General features: G+C 33.7%; 2 protein-coding genes and 2 non-coding genes across 5 annotated transcripts; all 4 read left to right on the top strand.

The window, feature by feature from the left end:
• Positions 1–2,313: 2,313 nt before the first annotated feature.
• LOC128201571 (ATP-dependent RNA helicase p62-like) lies at positions 2,314–7,664 on the top strand. 2 transcript variants are annotated; one of them, XM_052898952.1, is made up of 6 exons: positions 2,314–2,363; positions 2,550–2,628; positions 3,964–5,004; positions 5,263–5,501; positions 6,274–6,452; positions 7,066–7,664. In XM_052898952.1, coding segments are annotated over exons 2-6 (1,638 nt in total). In that variant the 5' UTR covers positions 2,314–2,363; positions 2,550–2,626; the 3' UTR covers positions 7,243–7,664. The 2 variants fall into 2 exon arrangements, 1 of the variants encoding a protein (XP_052754912.1); XR_008253296.1 differs by lacking the exons at positions 2,314–2,363; positions 7,066–7,664 and adding an exon at positions 5,612–6,114 and having other exon boundaries at positions 2,370–2,628; positions 6,274–6,415.
• LOC128201601 (small nucleolar RNA SNORA57) lies at positions 6,504–6,637 on the top strand. The gene has a single exon (XR_008253321.1). It is a non-coding gene; the product is annotated as a small nucleolar RNA SNORA57 (small nucleolar RNA).
• A 2,480-nt stretch (positions 7,665–10,144) lies between the features above and the next one.
• On the top strand, positions 10,145–13,867 carry LOC113519326 (ATP-dependent RNA helicase p62; the record flags this gene model as incomplete). The annotated part of the gene is made up of 4 exons (XM_026904385.2): positions 10,145–11,205; positions 11,466–11,704; positions 12,477–12,655; positions 13,269–13,867. Coding segments are annotated over 4 exons (1,656 nt in total), but the record flags the coding sequence as incomplete, so codon positions are not given.
• LOC113519327 (small nucleolar RNA SNORA57) lies at positions 12,707–12,840 on the top strand. The gene has a single exon (XR_003402315.1). It is a non-coding gene; the product is annotated as a small nucleolar RNA SNORA57 (small nucleolar RNA).
• Positions 13,868–19,132: the final 5,265 nt, after the last annotated feature.

Raw genomic sequence — 19,132 nt, 5'->3', positions numbered from 1 at the left:
GGTAGGGTTATACGACCGTATAACATTTTCTAAACATTAGTCTGCTATGAATTGACAATTTTATCACTCCTTCTATATATGTAATTCCTTGTTCTTATTTTCGGACCTTTTTCATTTTTACTACAGACTAAAACAAAGAAAAAATTCATATAAGTTATAACACGATAACGCTTCCATCGTATTAAATTGGTACCTAGGAATGTTTTTTATTGAACTTACAGATATTTGTACATTGATCGCAAATCCGGCCCCTCATGAAGTATTGCTGTCACTTATGGGCGGGAGTAGATACCAATTTGAACCCTTCAACTCAGTGCAACGAGCTATGAGAACTGCCCACATTATATATATAAATTGGACATAGCTTGTAATCCTGGGCTTGTAAGCCTGAGCGTACAAGCGGTATCGAACTTACAACACTTGTAAGTTGTACACTTGTAAACACAAAAAAAATATTTACGACATCACCTCAAACTTAGAAACCTCTAAATTTTTCAGTGTTTCTCTACAATATTATGCATGTATTATACATATAAACCTTCCTCTTGAATCACTCTATCTATTAAAAAAAAAACCGCTTCAAAATCCGTTGCGTAGTTTTAAAGATTTAAGCATACATAGGGACGAACAGACAGCGGCAGCGACTTTGTTTTATACTATGTAGTGATGTCACATGTAAAATATGCAAATATATGACCCGCAAAATCATTTGTTCTTAAAAAATCAAACGTCACATTAGTTACGTTGCTTTATTTAAATTATTACAAATTACTCTAAATGAAATCATAGATCGTCGCAGCGTACGGATTTATTCGACTAAGCCATAAAAAACGAGAGAATAGACATTTTACAAAACTGTCTTACTTGTAAAGTGTCTATTTGCTCACTTTTCCATAGCGCAGTCTTCTATACTAATATTATAAAGAGGAAAGATTTGTATTTTTGTGTGTATGTATGTTTGTAATGAATAATATCAAAAACTACTTTGCCGATTTCTAAAATGCTTTCACCATTAGAAAGCTACATTTATTCTGAGTAACATAGGCTATATTTATTGCTAGAAAAGAGTACGGATCGTTACTAAAACTTTAGTAACGTAACTCAAGGTGTAAAAAATGCTATAAAATATCTTTCGTTGCGTGGGCTGCAGAAATTATTGGCGATAGAACAAAAGTATGTTCTACAATATTGATATCAATAACTACAAAAAACTTCGCGATACTATATGTCCAACTATTATCGTTATGTCAAAGTAACCACTTTTTACATTATTAAAATTTGATAGAAATATCGACCAAAATTACACCATGTTATTCATACTTCTGTTTAAATCCTTATCTAAATAAATCATATTGTTTTCAAGACTATTTCAATTTATGTAAATTACTTTTGAATTTTTCAAATTATAGGTATATTCCATTCGAAAGATATTATATTAAAAAGTCAGATATAGAAATGACGCCGCCTGCCGCCCGCGCCGTGTCGGCCACATGGCTTGCTAGCCAGGCATTGTAGCAGTGCGAGAGAGAGGCAAGTGGAGCGGGCACATCTATGAAATGGTAGTCGCGCGGTTTAGTGGTCGTAACAAATATTGAAAAATTTTTGACGATTATAATTGCATTTTTTTTTTGTCTAAGTTTATAAATGTCCACCCGTGCGAAGACGGGACGGGCCGCTAGTAGATTATATAGATAGAACATTAAGTTTCAAAAACAGGTCAACTTTTTGTCAGCTAATTGTTAAATTAGCTGACTCGTTTATTGTCAGTGTTCTATAAATTTACGCATACAACGTAATTTACCATATAATTTAATAAATAAAATGAGTGTTTACGTATTAAAATGATGCAGAAATTATAAGACAATGTAAATATAGAAGTTACAAAGGAATCACTCATAACTATTTATCACGCAAAATTGTATGAAAAAGTTAACTCGCTTTACCCCAAGCATTTGTATGGAGACACTCTATGTATATAATATAAAAGCACAGTATTAATTCATTACTAGTGAAAATCATATTTTGTGATTTGTAATTGTGATATGATTGTAAATAAAAATAATAAATGTTCCAAATGAAGATGAATGAAATGTAACATTAATTTCGATAACTGTTAAATATACTCATGCATACTAGCAGGACATATTTTTATTTCTGCTTAAAGGAACTCTAAGCAAGCTCTCCTTTTCTAAGCAATATGAATAAAAGGAGATAAAAATTAGCTATAGACAATAATGTTAAAGTACAATAGATCGATATTTGAGTCTAGATACTTAAGCATAGACTATAGAGAACTTTTTTTTTTATTGTATTGCGACAAGTTCGCACCGTTTTCCTTTCTTTCTGTAAAAGCAGTGGTCGAGTTGAGACGTTTTCTTAATATCTTTAATTTTCTACTTCATTTTTGGATATTTGGGTTTTTATGAATGGAATATATAATTTATATAAACGCAATCTATAAATTTTTAATCCCAGTTTAATTTTTGGTCAAAGTGCTTTGCAAGTGAATACGATTATTTGTAACTACAACATCCTCCATATTGTTTCAGATTGACCCTGCTTCAATTAGATTGAAAATAAATCTTTTATTATTTAGATCATCGTCAATTAATTTTGGATATTTATAATGTGAGTATGGTTTTTATTACATTTTCAATGTATTTTAAGATATATTTCCTTAAATAATCAATAGGTGTTCTTAATAGGCGCCTAGTGATTATTGATACGTGGTTCAATTTTAACACTGATTTTATTTTCGTAATTTCTATCACTTCACAATTGGATTCTGATCTGTTCTTTTCATATAACCTATAAGTTTTTTACTTATTGATTATTTAATGTGAACCGCGCATGCCTTGTTGAAATTCATAAGAGGTAATTTTTATCATGATTTATCGACGTGTACTTAATATATTAGAAGTGATAAATTTGCATATACATATCTATTTGTCCATGGGGTAACTTGGTTAGTTAATTCTTACTGTGGTTTGAATTTGTTAGGTAGACTGTTTTTTGTCATGTCGACAAAATGGCGTTTCTGTATCTTATTAATTTTTAAAATTTATCCATCCCCGTGTGTGCGTAAACATGACTTACAAAAATTAATACTACCAACAAATTGACCAACACAGTAAACGACCTACTCTCTTATTCATAAAAACTAAAACCTACAAACTTATTTTAACTATTACTGTTTTAAATTTAGCAAAAGAGAAAACAGTTCAATAGGTAAATTAGCTTTATGAGACGTTTGGCGTTTTTATTAATAAGAGGGTTGATCAAAAACTACCTATGTAGGTACTCAATAATTGAGTACATGTTAGGTAATAAATAATGAAATGAAATTCATTTGCTAGAAACATTGTAGATAATATTTTGCATTTGTGAAGTTTATAAGATGTCCATTATGTTTTGCCACATCAAATGGCATGCAAATATTAACTATTGAATTTACCTACAGATAGGTTATTTTATATAGGTAAATTATATATTTAATTTTCAATTATTTACTACATTATACAATTATTATATATAATAATTGTATAATGTAGTAAATAATATGTGTACATAAAAATTATATATTTATATGTACACTATATATACTATATATATTTATTACTTTTTATCTGCTTTGTTTTTTTATTAGTTTTTACCCATGACTTTGCTCACTGGGATGTGTTTACTGACCGTAATAAAAAGTAGCCTTTCTCTCGCCTCCTTTTCTATTCAATATAGTATTTTTATACCAAATTTCATAGTGATTTTTTAAGCTATTAAAGTTATAAGGTAACAAACTGACTTTCACATTTATAATATTAGTAATTATTAATAAATTCATGATAGATAAAATGACATACTAAAATTGTTATAGTTATGCTAAGTACCTATATATCTAAAATAAAAGATTGTATGTCAAAATCATTGCTTTGATTCTAAGCATTAATTATCATATATTTTTGTCAGGTCTGGAAATTGGGGCAATAGCCGTGGTGGAAATGGTGGTACCAAATTTGGAGGAAATAAATTTGCTAATAATGGCTCTTCAAAGTTTGGGGGCTCGAAATTTGGGGGAGGTAGTGGTGGTGGTGGTGGTCGTTTTGGTGGCTTTGGAGGTAAGAAAGACTTTTCGGGTGGTCAGAACATGCGGAGACCTAACTGGGACACCTTAACTCTACAACCATTCAATAAAGATTTTTACAATCCACATAAAGAAGTATTAAATAGATCTGCTTATGAAGTAGAAGAATACAGAAATGAACATGAAATTACTGTTAGTGGATTAGATGTTCCCAATCCAATACAACATTTCGAAGAAGCCAACTTTCCTGATTATGTCATGCAGAGTATAAGCAATATGGGTTACAAAGAGCCTACATCAATTCAAGCACAAGGCTGGCCAATTGCTATGTCAGGAAAGAATTTGGTTGGCATTGCTCAAACTGGATCTGGTAAAACACTGGCATACATACTACCTGCTATAGTACATATCAACAATCAGCCAAAAATAAGACGTGGGGATGGCCCTATTGCTTTAGTCCTGGCTCCAACTAGGGAGTTAGCTCAGCAAATCCAACAAGTAACTACTGAATTTGGTAACACATCTTATGTCCGTAATACATGTGTATTTGGTGGAGCACCAAAGAGAGAGCAAGCTCGTGATCTGGAAAGAGGTGTGGAAATCGTCATTGCTACGCCTGGAAGACTAATAGATTTCTTAGAAAAAGGCACCACAAACCTACAACGCTGCACTTATTTGGTCCTCGATGAAGCTGACCGCATGTTAGACATGGGTTTTGAACCTCAGATTAGGAAGATCATAGAACAGATTCGCCCAGATAGACAAACTCTAATGTGGTCTGCAACATGGCCCAAAGAAGTGAAAAAATTAGCTGAAGACTACTTGGGAGATTACTTGCAAATTAACATTGGATCACTACAGCTTTCTGCAAACCATAATATTTTACAGATAGTTGATGTTTGTCAAGAACATGAAAAGGAAAACAAGTGAGTATTCATATTTTTCTGTAATCATTTTGTTGGAAAAGTGGTGAAGTTATTAGATTTTTGTTATTTTACATCTGTATCTGTTTCATTTTATAAAAATAATGAAGTATTTTTTTATTAATGATGAAATGTATGTTATGATTTTTATATTTGATTAAATAAAACCATTATCCTCTAAGAAGATCTGATTAAATAAATAAAATAATATTTGTTATGAGTTTATATATATATTTTATTAATTATTATTTTTGTTTACAGATTAAATGTATTATTACAAGAAATAGGCCAAAGTCAAGAGCCAGGGGCTAAGACTATAATATTTGTTGAAACTAAAAGGAAAGTCGAGAATATAACTAGAAATATCAGGCGGTATGGTTGGCCAGCAGTCTGTATGCATGGTGATAAAACTCAGCAAGAAAGAGATGAAACATTATATCAATTCAAACAAGGCCGTGCCAGTATTCTTGTTGCGACTGATGTTGCAGCCAGAGGATTAGGTATATATTTTTTTTTTATTGTAATATATATATTGTATAGATTTCCTATAGTAAGACAAATGCTTTACAAATTCTTTTAATATAACATGCATTTGTTTTTATATTTTCAGAGGCACTGGCGGAAAGTTATTGTGTTCTAATAGCCACCCTAAATTTATGGGCAAGATTACTGCACTGGATTTGTAGATGAGAAACCAGTCTGATGCAGTTTCGTTTTTACTAGAGAATGCAATAACTCGTCACTATTATGGTGCCTCCAATGTGCCTTTCACTATGATTGGACCCGAGGCCGGAAAGCTTGATGGTATGTCCGTGAATACGGATACACTTGAGAGTGTTGAAAACCTGGTGATGCACTGCATATTGAATAGATGAGATTACCAACTTAAGACATGGCAAATGGTGCATCGTTGAAAAACTTGACCATGGGTTATGATGATTGGCAAGAGGTCAAGGGTTTTCTATTTCGGCCAAATGGAGTTTTAAAAGGGACAGTGAGACCTAAGTGGTGTTACATAGAGTATAAGGTAAACTTCTATGCCCTTGACAAGACTCCTGGGTTCTGAGTGAGAGGCAATATTGACAGTTCTATATATCTGTGTAACTCATTCATGTAAGTAATACAGCTATGAGTTACAATATGTAAATTAAGGCTAGTCTTTATTATTTATATGTATTTATTAAATTTATTTAGATTTTGTAAACATCTGTTTTTAACCTTTTTACTGTTGATATTCAAAATGGAAGCTAAATTGTTTGTTTTTTTTTACAGATGTGGATGGAATAAAGTATGTTATTAACTTTGATTATCCTAACTCTTCTGAAGATTATATTCACCGAATTGGTAGAACAGGTCGATCAAAAACCAAAGGAACATCTTATGCATTTTTCACACCTTCCAATTCACGTCAAGCTAAAGATCTAGTATCTGTACTTCAAGAAGCCAACCAGGTAATATTTTGTTTACATTGCTATTTACATAAGAGAAAAAAAAACTTATTTCCTCATACCTTTGGCATGGGTACGTTTTCATAGCGTAACATGAATGCAAGTATGAGGTACATAAATACAGCTATATGCCTTCGGTGTTCACACATTTTTTTGTCTGAATCCCATCCTCAGATGTTGTAACAATATTAAACCTTAATGTTTATATTTTATTTTACTGTGTTAGAATTTATTGTAAATATAAAGTAGCAAAAAGGAATTTTAAACACCAAAAAAAGTTTGCTCCTGTACAAATTGTATAAGATGGATTTGTAAAAATTTTGATTGGAAAAAGAATTGTTAAAAGTAGAAAAAAATCAAATTTAGTAAAAATTTTGATTTGAAAACATCTACTGAAGCAATTTTGATGAAATTTCTATGAAAACTATCCGATTTTTTTATGTAAAAAAGCAATTTCCAAAATTAGTGTATAAATGATGAGAGTTCTGAGGTAACAAATACAATATAACCAAATTGAGGATCTTTTTAAAAGCTAATGAATGATATTGGTGAATATCGCCTATAAAACAACCTTAAAGGAAAATTTTGAAATTATATATAATTTTTAATGTTTTAGTCTGTCAATCCGCAACTTCAATCAATGGCTGACCGATGCGGCGGCGGTGGTGGTGGTTGGAATAGAAACCGATTTGGAGGACGTGGAGGAGGCGGATCTTTTAAACGTAATAATTTCTCCAGGGGCCATGGAGGACAAGGGGGTGGTGGTAACCATAAAAGATTTAATGAATATTAAATGTTTAGATATAATAAATGTAGCAAATCCTCATAGGAATACTTGATCGTGTGAGTGTAATAGATTTGGCTCTGATTGTTTGAGTTTTCAGTATGCTAGTTATTTATTCAGAGGTCAATTATGCATCCATATTATTTTGATCATCTTTACTTAAGTTTATTGCACTGTGATATTTTTATTATCTGTGATTCTAGTGAGGATTAGCTAAAACAGTTCACTAAATCGTGGACTTACAAAATAAGTAAAATATGATTGATTTCCTCGATAAATATATTTTTGTTAATATTTCATTTCCAGAGTAATATTTAATTTATTCTGCAAAAGTTTTTTACGGTCTATGTATTTTCTCATTCATTCCATTGTTCCGTTATCCTTTGTCCTTGTGTATAAAATAGTTAATAAATGGATAATTTATATGAAAATTGTTTTTATTTTATTTTCGTCGGCAGGTAGGAGGTCCTATTATATGAAATATCCTAATTAAATATTGTTATTAGATAAATCTTTTAATAATTCTGAAAATGGAATTTCCATTTTCTAGATTGAATATCGATTATTTGCTGATGGATAGATTCTGTACTTTTATTAGATCATTTAATCTTTTTTATGGCGCATCCCACGAAGAAGGTACATAGTTTCGCGACTTCGTCACTTGCAAAATTATAATTTTTTTATTATAAACAAGTGACAAAAAAACGATACGTTCATTCCAAATATATATATATATTATACTGAAAATTCTTTTTACTACTAAATATCGAAATTGCTAATTTTTCGAATACTAATAAATCTGAGGGTGCTAAATCAGGAGAATAGTGAGGTAACAGCAAATCGTACCCCGTAATCGTCCGAATTTTAGGATCGCATGATATTTAAATTTATTAATTTTAATGAAAAACATGCACGACATTTACTGCAAAAATTAGTGTAAATAAACTATTTAAGAGAACAAGTTTAAATTTGTCATACGAACTAATGACAGTTCATCTGCAAAAAAATTTTTTTTGCCTAGGCGCACCTAGGCAAAAAAAATTTTTTTGCAGATTAGAACGCCAGTTCTGTCAGGCCGAGAACTTTTCACCTTATCCTCGTATAGTAAAAAAATGTTTCTAACTAGCACAATTTTAGAGACATTATAAAAATACATACAGTAAGATTGTGTTCCACAAAAAAAAATGACAATCGATTTTGATAAAATTTCTATGGGACCAATCTGTATATCTTTTCAGATTTCAAAAAAGAATTCCAAACCGGTATAGATTTGGCCAACCTTTTCTCTGGGTGTCGAAAGAGGCGACTAGAGAAAGTTAATGGTAGAGGGATGGGTAGCAGCGTCCCTCAGTGCCTCTTAAAACCTCTTTAAAAGCCTAACTGTAGTTGCTTACCAAGCCTGGCAACTATTGGCAAAACTCCCCTTATGGGGAAGGTTTATATTCGGCAGTGGACAGTAAATGTCTGAAATAAAGGGATTTTGAGAAATGCTGTCTCAGAATTGGTCCTAATATTAATGTCTACTTTGTATAACAAAAAGTATATAATCGGGGGAATTTATGTAAGAAACAATAAAGTTTATTTTATCTTAGTCACAGACATATAATAATAATTGCTGTGTGTGCCTCAGCATAGAATTGGCCACCTATTCCTTTCTGCGACTAAGGGAGGGCGAGATAGGGGCAGCAGCGTCCCTTTTAAAACATTTCTAAGCGTAACTGTGGTTACCAATCCGGCAACCAAGCGTAGCAACTACTGGTAAAACTCCTTTTATGTGGAAGGCTTATGTCCAGCATTGGAAAGTTAACGGCTGAAATAATAATAAAAAATATAATAAGAAAACAGACTAAGTAGGAAAAATTAAATGGCTCACGAAAATCCACATATTAACATTTATACAAATGCAGAGACGAAGTTAGGATATATGATTATAATATAGGAAATTGGTAGTAACACTCACCAGTATTAAGCAACGCCGGGATCAGGATCAGTGTTAAGGAAAACCAGGACTAGGATTTTGGTTACCTACACTAGTTAATATTAGTCAGTTAGCATGTTCAGTCAAAGTTCATAGTATGTAAGACAAAAGGGTAATCTGTCATATTTATTCAAATATTATTTTTCTTTATTTTACATTGACAAGCGCTGCTAGAATGCATATCGCCTGCCATTGAACCAAGGAGGTTCTTAACATCTTCTCTCGATGTGTAATCCTAGCAGCTTACTAATCTTCTCTAACCTTGGCTTTGGTAAAGCTTTGGTAAAAATATCCGCAAGCTGCCACTCACTGCTAATTTTCTGAACCATGAGATCACCTTTTGTCACAAGTTCTCGAACAAAGAAGTGCCTGATGAGAATATGTTTTGTTCTCTTGTGAAACTCAGGATTTTCCGCTAGTCTCACCGCGGCTTCATTGTCCACTTGTAATACAGGAGGATACTGTATTTCAGTAAGTTCGCTTAGTATCCTAGTTAGCCAAATGCATTCTCGAGCTGCTTCACTGGCTGCAACTATTTCTGCTTCAGTGGTTGAAATTGCAACACTTGCTTGTCTTTGACTCATCCAAGATACAGCACCACCAGCAAACATGCACAGTACTCCAGAAGTTGACCTTCCAGTACCAACGTCTCCTCCATGGTCAGCATCACTATAACACTCTATGATGCCCTTTTTATAGTCCTTTTGATACAAAATACCCATATCTTGCGTATGTTGTAAATAACGCAGAATCCGTTTTAGCTTTACACAATCGTCTTCAGTTGGATTTTCCAAATTTCTTGAGACGACACTAACAGCAAATGCAATGTCAGGTCTCGTTCCAACCATGAGATATGCTAAGGCTCCAACAATATGTCTATAATTCAACAACATATTACTCATGTCAACCTTAAGATTTGATTCTAAGCATTAATTATCATATATTTTTGTCAGGTCTGGAAATTGGGGCAATAGCCGTGGTGGAAATGGTGGTACCAAATTTGGAGGAAATAAATTTGCTAATAATGGCTCTTCAAAGTTTGGGGGCTCGAAATTTGGGGGAGGTAGTGGTGGTGGTGGTGGTCGTTTTGGTGGCTTTGGAGGTAAGAAAGACTTTTCGGGTGGTCAGAACATGCGGAGACCTAACTGGGACACCTTAACTCTACAACCATTCAATAAAGATTTTTACAATCCACATAAAGAAGTATTAAATAGATCTGCTTATGAAGTAGAAGAATACAGAAATGAACATGAAATTACTGTTAGTGGATTAGATGTTCCCAATCCAATACAACATTTCGAAGAAGCCAACTTTCCTGATTATGTCATGCAGAGTATAAGCAATATGGGTTACAAAGAGCCTACATCAATTCAAGCACAAGGCTGGCCAATTGCTATGTCAGGAAAGAATTTGGTTGGCATTGCTCAAACTGGATCTGGTAAAACACTGGCATACATACTACCTGCTATAGTACATATCAACAATCAGCCAAAAATAAGACGTGGGGATGGCCCTATTGCTTTAGTCCTGGCTCCAACTAGGGAGTTAGCTCAGCAAATCCAACAAGTAACTACTGAATTTGGTAACACATCTTATGTCCGTAATACATGTGTATTTGGTGGAGCACCAAAGAGAGAGCAAGCTCGTGATCTGGAAAGAGGTGTGGAAATCGTCATTGCTACGCCTGGAAGACTAATAGATTTCTTAGAAAAAGGCACCACAAACCTACAACGCTGCACTTATTTGGTCCTCGATGAAGCTGACCGCATGTTAGACATGGGTTTTGAACCTCAGATTAGGAAGATCATAGAACAGATTCGCCCAGATAGACAAACTCTAATGTGGTCTGCAACATGGCCCAAAGAAGTGAAAAAATTAGCTGAAGACTACTTGGGAGATTACTTGCAAATTAACATTGGATCACTACAGCTTTCTGCAAACCATAATATTTTACAGATAGTTGATGTTTGTCAAGAACATGAAAAGGAAAACAAGTGAGTATTCATATTTTTCTGTAATCATTTTGTTGGAAAAGTGGTGAAGTTATTAGATTTTTGTTATTTTACATCTGTATCTGTTTCATTTTATAAAAATAATGAAGTATTTTTTTATTAATGATGAAATGTATGTTATGATTTTTATATTTGATTAAATAAAACCATTATCCTCTAAGAAGATCTGATTAAATAAATAAAATAATATTTGTTATGAGTTTATATATATATATTTTATTAATTATTATTTTTGTTTACAGATTAAATGTATTATTACAAGAAATAGGCCAAAGTCAAGAGCCAGGGGCTAAGACTATAATATTTGTTGAAACTAAAAGGAAAGTCGAGAATATAACTAGAAATATCAGGCGGTATGGTTGGCCAGCAGTCTGTATGCATGGTGATAAAACTCAGCAAGAAAGAGATGAAACATTATATCAATTCAAACAAGGCCGTGCCAGTATTCTTGTTGCGACTGATGTTGCAGCCAGAGGATTAGGTATATATTTTTTTTTTATTGTAATATATATATTGTATAGATTTCCTATAGTAAGACAAATGCTTTACAAATTCTTTTAATATAACATGCATTTGTTTTTATATTTTCAGAGGCACTGGCGGAAAGTTATTGTGTTCTAATAGCCACCCTAAATTTATGGGCAAGATTACTGCACTGGATTTGTAGATGAGAAACCAGTCTGATGCAGTTTCGTTTTTACTAGAGAATGCAATAACTCGTCACTATTATGGTGCCTCCAATGTGCCTTTCACTATGATTGGACCCGAGGCCGGAAAGCTTGATGGTATGTCCGTGAATACGGATACACTTGAGAGTGTTGAAAACCTGGTGATGCACTGCATATTGAATAGATGAGATTACCAACTTAAGACATGGCAAATGGTGCATCGTTGAAAAACTTGACCATGGGTTATGATGATTGGCAAGAGGTCAAGGGTTTTCTATTTCGGCCAAATGGAGTTTTAAAAGGGACAGTGAGACCTAAGTGGTGTTACATAGAGTATAAGGTAAACTTCTATGCCCTTGACAAGACTCCTGGGTTCTGAGTGAGAGGCAATATTGACAGTTCTATATATCTGTGTAACTCATTCATGTAAGTAATACAGCTATGAGTTACAATATGTAAATTAAGGCTAGTCTTTATTATTTATATGTATTTATTAAATTTATTTAGATTTTGTAAACATCTGTTTTTAACCTTTTTACTGTTGATATTCAAAATGGAAGCTAAATTGTTTGTTTTTTTTTACAGATGTGGATGGAATAAAGTATGTTATTAACTTTGATTATCCTAACTCTTCTGAAGATTATATTCACCGAATTGGTAGAACAGGTCGATCAAAAACCAAAGGAACATCTTATGCATTTTTCACACCTTCCAATTCACGTCAAGCTAAAGATCTAGTATCTGTACTTCAAGAAGCCAACCAGGTAATATTTTGTTTACATTGCTATTTACATAAGAGAAAAAAAAACTTATTTCCTCATACCTTTGGCATGGGTACGTTTTCATAGCGTAACATGAATGCAAGTATGAGGTACATAAATACAGCTATATGCCTTCGGTGTTCACACATTTTTTTGTCTGAATCCCATCCTCAGATGTTGTAACAATATTAAACCTTAATGTTTATATTTTATTTTACTGTGTTAGAATTTATTGTAAATATAAAGTAGCAAAAAGGAATTTTAAACACCAAAAAAAGTTTGCTCCTGTACAAATTGTATAAGATGGATTTGTAAAAATTTTGATTGGAAAAAGAATTGTTAAAAGTAGAAAAAAATCAAATTTAGTAAAAATTTTGATTTGAAAACATCTACTGAAGCAATTTTGATGAAATTTCTATGAAAACTATCCGATTTTTTTATGTAAAAAAGCAATTTCCAAAATTAGTGTATAAATGATGAGAGTTCTGAGGTAACAAATACAATATAACCAAATTGAGGATCTTTTTAAAAGCTAATGAATGATATTGGTGAATATCGCCTATAAAACAACCTTAAAGGAAAATTTTGAAATTATATATAATTTTTAATGTTTTAGTCTGTCAATCCGCAACTTCAATCAATGGCTGACCGATGCGGCGGCGGTGGTGGTGGTTGGAATAGAAACCGATTTGGAGGACGTGGAGGAGGCGGATCTTTTAAACGTAATAATTTCTCCAGGGGCCATGGAGGACAAGGGGGTGGTGGTAACCATAAAAGATTTAATGAATATTAAATGTTTAGATATAATAAATGTAGCAAATCCTCATAGGAATACTTGATCGTGTGAGTGTAATAGATTTGGCTCTGATTGTTTGAGTTTTCAGTATGCTAGTTATTTATTCAGAGGTCAATTATGCATCCATATTATTTTGATCATCTTTACTTAAGTTTATTGCACTGTGATATTTTTATTATCTGTGATTCTAGTGAGGATTAGCTAAAACAGTTCACTAAATCGTGGACTTACAAAATAAGTAAAATATGATTGATTTCCTCGATAAATATATTTTTGTTAATATTTCATTTCCAGAGTAATATTTAATTTATTCTGCAAAAGTTTTTTACGGTCTATGTATTTTCTCATTCATTCCATTGTTCCGTTATCCTTTGTCCTTGTGTATAAAATAGTTAATAAATGGATAATTTATATGAAAATTGTTTTTATTTTATTTTCGTCGGCAGGTAGGAGGTCCTATTATATGAAATATCCTAATTAAATATTGTTATTAGATAAATCTTTTAATAATTCTGAAAATGGAATTTCCATTTTCTAGATTGAATATCGATTATTTGCTGATGGATAGATTCTGTACTTTTATTAGATCATTTAATCTTTTTTATGGCGCATCCCACGAAGAAGGTACATAGTTTCGCGACTTCGTCACTTGCAAAATTATAATTTTTTTATTATAAACAAGTGACAAAAAAACGATACGTTCATTCCAAATATATATATATATTATACTGAAAATTCTTTTTACTACTAAATATCGAAATTGCTAATTTTTCGAATACTAATAAATCTGAGGGTGCTAAATCAGGAGAATAGTGAGGTAACAGCAAATCGTACCCCGTAATCGTCCGAATTTTAGGATCGCATGATATTTAAATTTATTAATTTTAATGAAAAACATGCACGACATTTACTGCAAAAATTAGTGTAAATAAACTATTTAAGAGAACAAGTTTAAATTTGTCATACGAACTAATGACAGTTCATCTGCAAAAAAAATTTTTTTGCCTAGGCGCACCTAGGCAAAAAAAATTTTTTTGCAGATTAGAACGCCAGTTCTGTCAGGCCGAGAACTTTTCACCTTATCCTCGTATAGTAAAAAAATGTTTCTAACTAGCACAATTTTAGAGACATTATAAAAATACATACAGTAAGATTGTGTTCCACAAAAAAAAATGACAATCGATTTTGATAAAATTTCTATGGGACCAATCTGTATATCTTTTCAGATTTCAAAAAAGAATTCCAAACCGGTATAGATTTGGCCAACCTTTTCTCTGGGTGTCGAAAGAGGCGACTAGAGAAAGTTAATGGTAGAGGGATGGGTAGCAGCGTCCCTCAGTGCCTCTTAAAACCTCTTTAAAAGCCTAACTGTAGTTGCTTACCAAGCCTGGCAACTATTGGCAAAACTCCCCTTATGGGGAAGGTTTATATTCGGCAGTGGACAGTAAATGTCTGAAATAAAGGGATTTTGAGAAATGCTGTCTCAGAATTGGTCCTAATATTAATGTCTACTTTGTATAACAAAAAGTATATAATCGGGGGAATTTATGTAAGAAACAATAAAGTTTATTTTATCTTAGTCACAGACATATAATAATAATTGCTGTGTGTGCCTCAGCATAGAATTGGCCACCTATTCCTTTCTGCGACTAAGGGAGGGCGAGATAGGGGCAGCAGCGTCCCTTTTAAAACATTTCTAAGCGTAACTGTGGTTACCAATCCGGCAACCAAGCGTAGCAACTACTGGTAAAACTCCTTTTATGTGGAAGGCTTATGTCCAGCATTGGAAAGTTAACGGCTGAAATAATAATAAAAAATATAATAAGAAAACAGACTAAGTAGGAAAAATTAAATGGCTCACGAAAATCCACATATTAACATTTATACAAATGCAGAGACGAAGTTAGGATATATGATTATAATATAGGAAATTGGTAGTAACACTCACCAGTATTAAGCAACGCCGGGATCAGGATCAGTGTTAAGGAAAACCAGGACTAGGATTTTGGTTACCTACACTAGTTAATATTAGTCAGTTAGCATGTTCAGTCAAAGTTCATAGTATGTAAGACAAAAGGGTAATCTGTCATATTTATTCAAATATTATTTTTCTTTATTTTACATTGACAAGCGCTGCTAGAATGCATATCGCCTGCCATTGAACCAAGGAGGTTCTTAACATCTTCTCTCGATGTGTAATCCTAGCAGCTTACTAATCTTCTCTAACCTTGGCTTTGGTAAAGCTTTGGTAAAAATATCCGCAAGCTGCCACTCACTGCTAATTTTCTGAACCATGAGATCACCTTTTGTCACAAGTTCTCGAACAAAGAAGTGCCTGATGAGAATATGTTTTGTTCTCTTGTGAAACTCAGGATTTTCCGCTAGTCTCACCGCGGCTTCATTGTCCACTTGTAATACAGGAGGATACTGTATTTCAGTAAGTTCGCTTAGTATCCTAGTTAGCCAAATGCATTCTCGAGCTGCTTCACTGGCTGCAACTATTTCTGCTTCAGTGGTTGAAATTGCAACACTTGCTTGTCTTTGACTCATCCAAGATACAGCACCACCAGCAAACATGCACAGTACTCCAGAAGTTGACCTTCCAGTACCAACGTCTCCTCCATGGTCAGCATCACTATAACACTCTATGATGCCCTTTTTATAGTCCTTTTGATACAAAATACCCATATCTTGCGTATGTTGTAAATAACGCAGAATCCGTTTTAGCTTTACACAATCGTCTTCAGTTGGATTTTCCAAATTTCTTGAGACGACACTAACAGCAAATGCAATGTCAGGTCTCGTTCCAACCATGAGATATGCTAAGGCTCCAACAATATGTCTATAATTCAACAACATATTACTCATGTCAACCTTATCCCGGTTTTGAGACATGTCTCTAACAATTGGTGTATGCACCGGTCTGCAGCTGTCCATCCCAAACCGTCGAAGAACTTTGTTCACATAACACTTCTGATGAATTTTTATGCCGTCTTCTCTGGTTATTATCTCTATACCGAGAAAGTAGGATACAGACTTCGTTGTGATTTTAAATTTTCCCATTAAATCTTTTAGGAAATTTTCGATCAGTTTCTGATTAGACGCAGCTACCAAACCATCATCCACATAAAGAGCCACAATGAGCTTCTCGCTAGACTCCTTTCTTGTGAAAAGGCATGGATCAGCATCAGATACTTTCAAACCGATTTCCTTGAAAAAATCTAATATACGCTTGTTCCAGCACCGAGGTGCCTGCTTCAAACCATAAAGACTTTTCTTCAGTAAACAAACTTTACCAGAGTTATCTTCATAACCTTCCGGCTGTCGCATGTAGATTTCTTCATCAAGATCGCCATACAGAAATGCAGTGGATACATCAAATTGCGCCATATGCATCTGTTCACTAGCGGCAACAGCTAATACACTTCTAATGGTCGCCATTCTTGCTACAGGACTGAATGTTTGATAATAGTCCACGCCTTTCTTCTGACTATATCCCTTAATAACAAGCCTAGCCTTGTATTTGTCGACATTCCCGTCAGCATTTAATTTGACCTTGAAAACCCACTTGCAGGGTATGACTTTCCGACCTTTCGGGAGATCTACCAACACCCAAGTTTTATTTTCCTTCAGAGAATTAATTTCCTTATCCATTGCCTTTCTCCAAAGTTTACTTTCAGCACTTCTCACAGCTTCCTTGTAGCTATTAGGTTCCAGTTGATTACCAGTGCTCTCTCCATTTATATTATATAGAACAAAATCATTGAATTTCTGTGGTAGACGAAGCGATGACCTATCTCTAAGAATACGACTACTTTCCTCTATAATCTCATGTTCATCCATAGTTTCGTGAAGCTCGGCTTCGTCATTTCCTTCTAATACTCCCCCACATTCAATTGTTTGTTCTAGCGTATTACTTCTTGCATCATCAAATATATCTTCATTAATAACAGAAGTGTCTTCTCTATCAATGAACTCATCATTATTTACAAGACCTTCAACTTCATCATTATCAATTACAATATTCTGAGCATCAGAAGATTCTACATGAGGTAATTTTTCATCATTCCTCTGTTGAGTTATCTCTTGTAATGCTAAAGGTTGCAACTCAATTACATTGCTAGAAAATTCTGCTTGCATGGGTTCACACACCTTCAGTGATTCACCTCTAAGCAGAGACATATCATCAAATGTCACATCTCTTGACCTTACTAAACCAGTAGAACCATTCCAGAGACGATATCCATCATCATTATCATACCCTATTAGAATACATTTCATAGCTTTCTTATGTAATTTTTTCCGAGTCTGTTTAGGCACGTGAGCATAACATGATGACCCAATGATTCTCATGTGTTTAATCCTTGGCTTTATACCAGTCCAAAGTTCTGAGGGTGACTTGTGTTCCACTGACGTTGGTCCTGTCCTGTTCAAAATATATACAGCAGTATTCACCAATTCAGCCCACAAAGTTTCAGGTAACCTTTCATGTGCATGCATCATAGCTCTAGCACATTCCACGATCGTTCTGTTATCTCTTTCGCTATTCCCGTTTTGTTCCGGTGTATACGGTATCGTCAGTCTTTGCTTTATTCCATTTCCCACCAATATTTTCCGTACTTGTGCATTGTCGAATTCACCACCATTGTCACTTAATAGTTCCTTAACAACATGACCAGCTACTTTAGCTTCAACTAGAAACTGTTTCAATTTCTCGTGTACTTCCGACTTATTCCGAAGAAAATACACAAAACGATGACGTGTATATTCGTCTTTGAAAAGTACAAAATATCGTAATTTGGAATAACTAGATGGAAAGGGCCCACAAACATCCGAATGTATGCGTTCTCCAGGTTTCGTAGCTTTATCTCGTACACCAAACTTTTGTCTGTGAGATTTTCCAAAGATACAACCTTCGCATAATTCTTCACTATCTTTTGTTTTTATCCCCAACTCTCTATCTATCAGACTTCTTATATGTCTTTTATTTTGATGACCAAAACGTTCGTGATAAAGTTGCAATATATCAACTTTCTGTACCAAATTTACTGACATATTAATAGGCGGTACGACTCTACAATTCAGCTTGTATAATCCTCCATACCTCTCCCTATTTCCTGTCACAGTAATCATTCCTCCTATTTTCATAGTACAAGTAGTGACCCGTGATTCAAACACGCTACCTGGATTCCTATCTTGCGTCGATAATACAGAAAACAGATTTCTACTTATCTGAGGAACATACCAAACATCTCTCAAAGTCGATCTCACAGTATGTCCATTAACATCGGCCTCAATACAAACTGATCCTTTGCCTACTGCCTTGATCACATTTTTGTCCGCCGTAGTTACAGTGTGACCTTCACTGAAGTATTCGAAATCTTGAAAGATATCATTCCGCATTGTAACATGATTCGTAGCCCCATTATCCACATTCCAATGGTCACGATCTACAATACTACTTTCAGCCGAATTCACAGTCAGTAACATCATGTTAATTCCCTTACTACTGCAATCTTTTCGAGAAACTACTTTCTTAGGACAGTCTTTCTTAAGGTGACCAACCTCTTTGCAACCAAAGCATTTAAACTTTTTGCTACTGTCCTTGTTATTACTACCTTTGTCTTCACACTTACTAGGTTTCTTCTTGACTCCTTTGACAGCAAAGGCCTCACAACTAGATT

The sequence above is a fragment of the Galleria mellonella genome, unplaced genomic scaffold, assembly GCF_026898425.1.
Source record: "Galleria mellonella isolate WM207_F2 unplaced genomic scaffold, CSIRO_AGI_GalMel_v1 utg55, whole genome shotgun sequence".
Lineage (NCBI taxonomy): Eukaryota > Metazoa > Arthropoda > Insecta > Lepidoptera > Pyralidae > Galleria > Galleria mellonella.
Note: the sequence above shows the minus strand (reverse complement) of the source record. Positions and strands in the feature narration are given on the sequence as shown.

Coding starts and splice junctions, on each gene's coding strand:
- LOC128201571 (XM_052898952.1), top strand. Junction 5,502..6,273: donor TGTTGCAGCCAGAGGATTAG/GTATATATTTTT, acceptor TTTTTTTTACAG/ATGTGGATGGAATAAAGTAT. Junction 6,453..7,065: donor TACTTCAAGAAGCCAACCAG/GTAATATTTTGT, acceptor TTAATGTTTTAG/TCTGTCAATCCGCAACTTCA.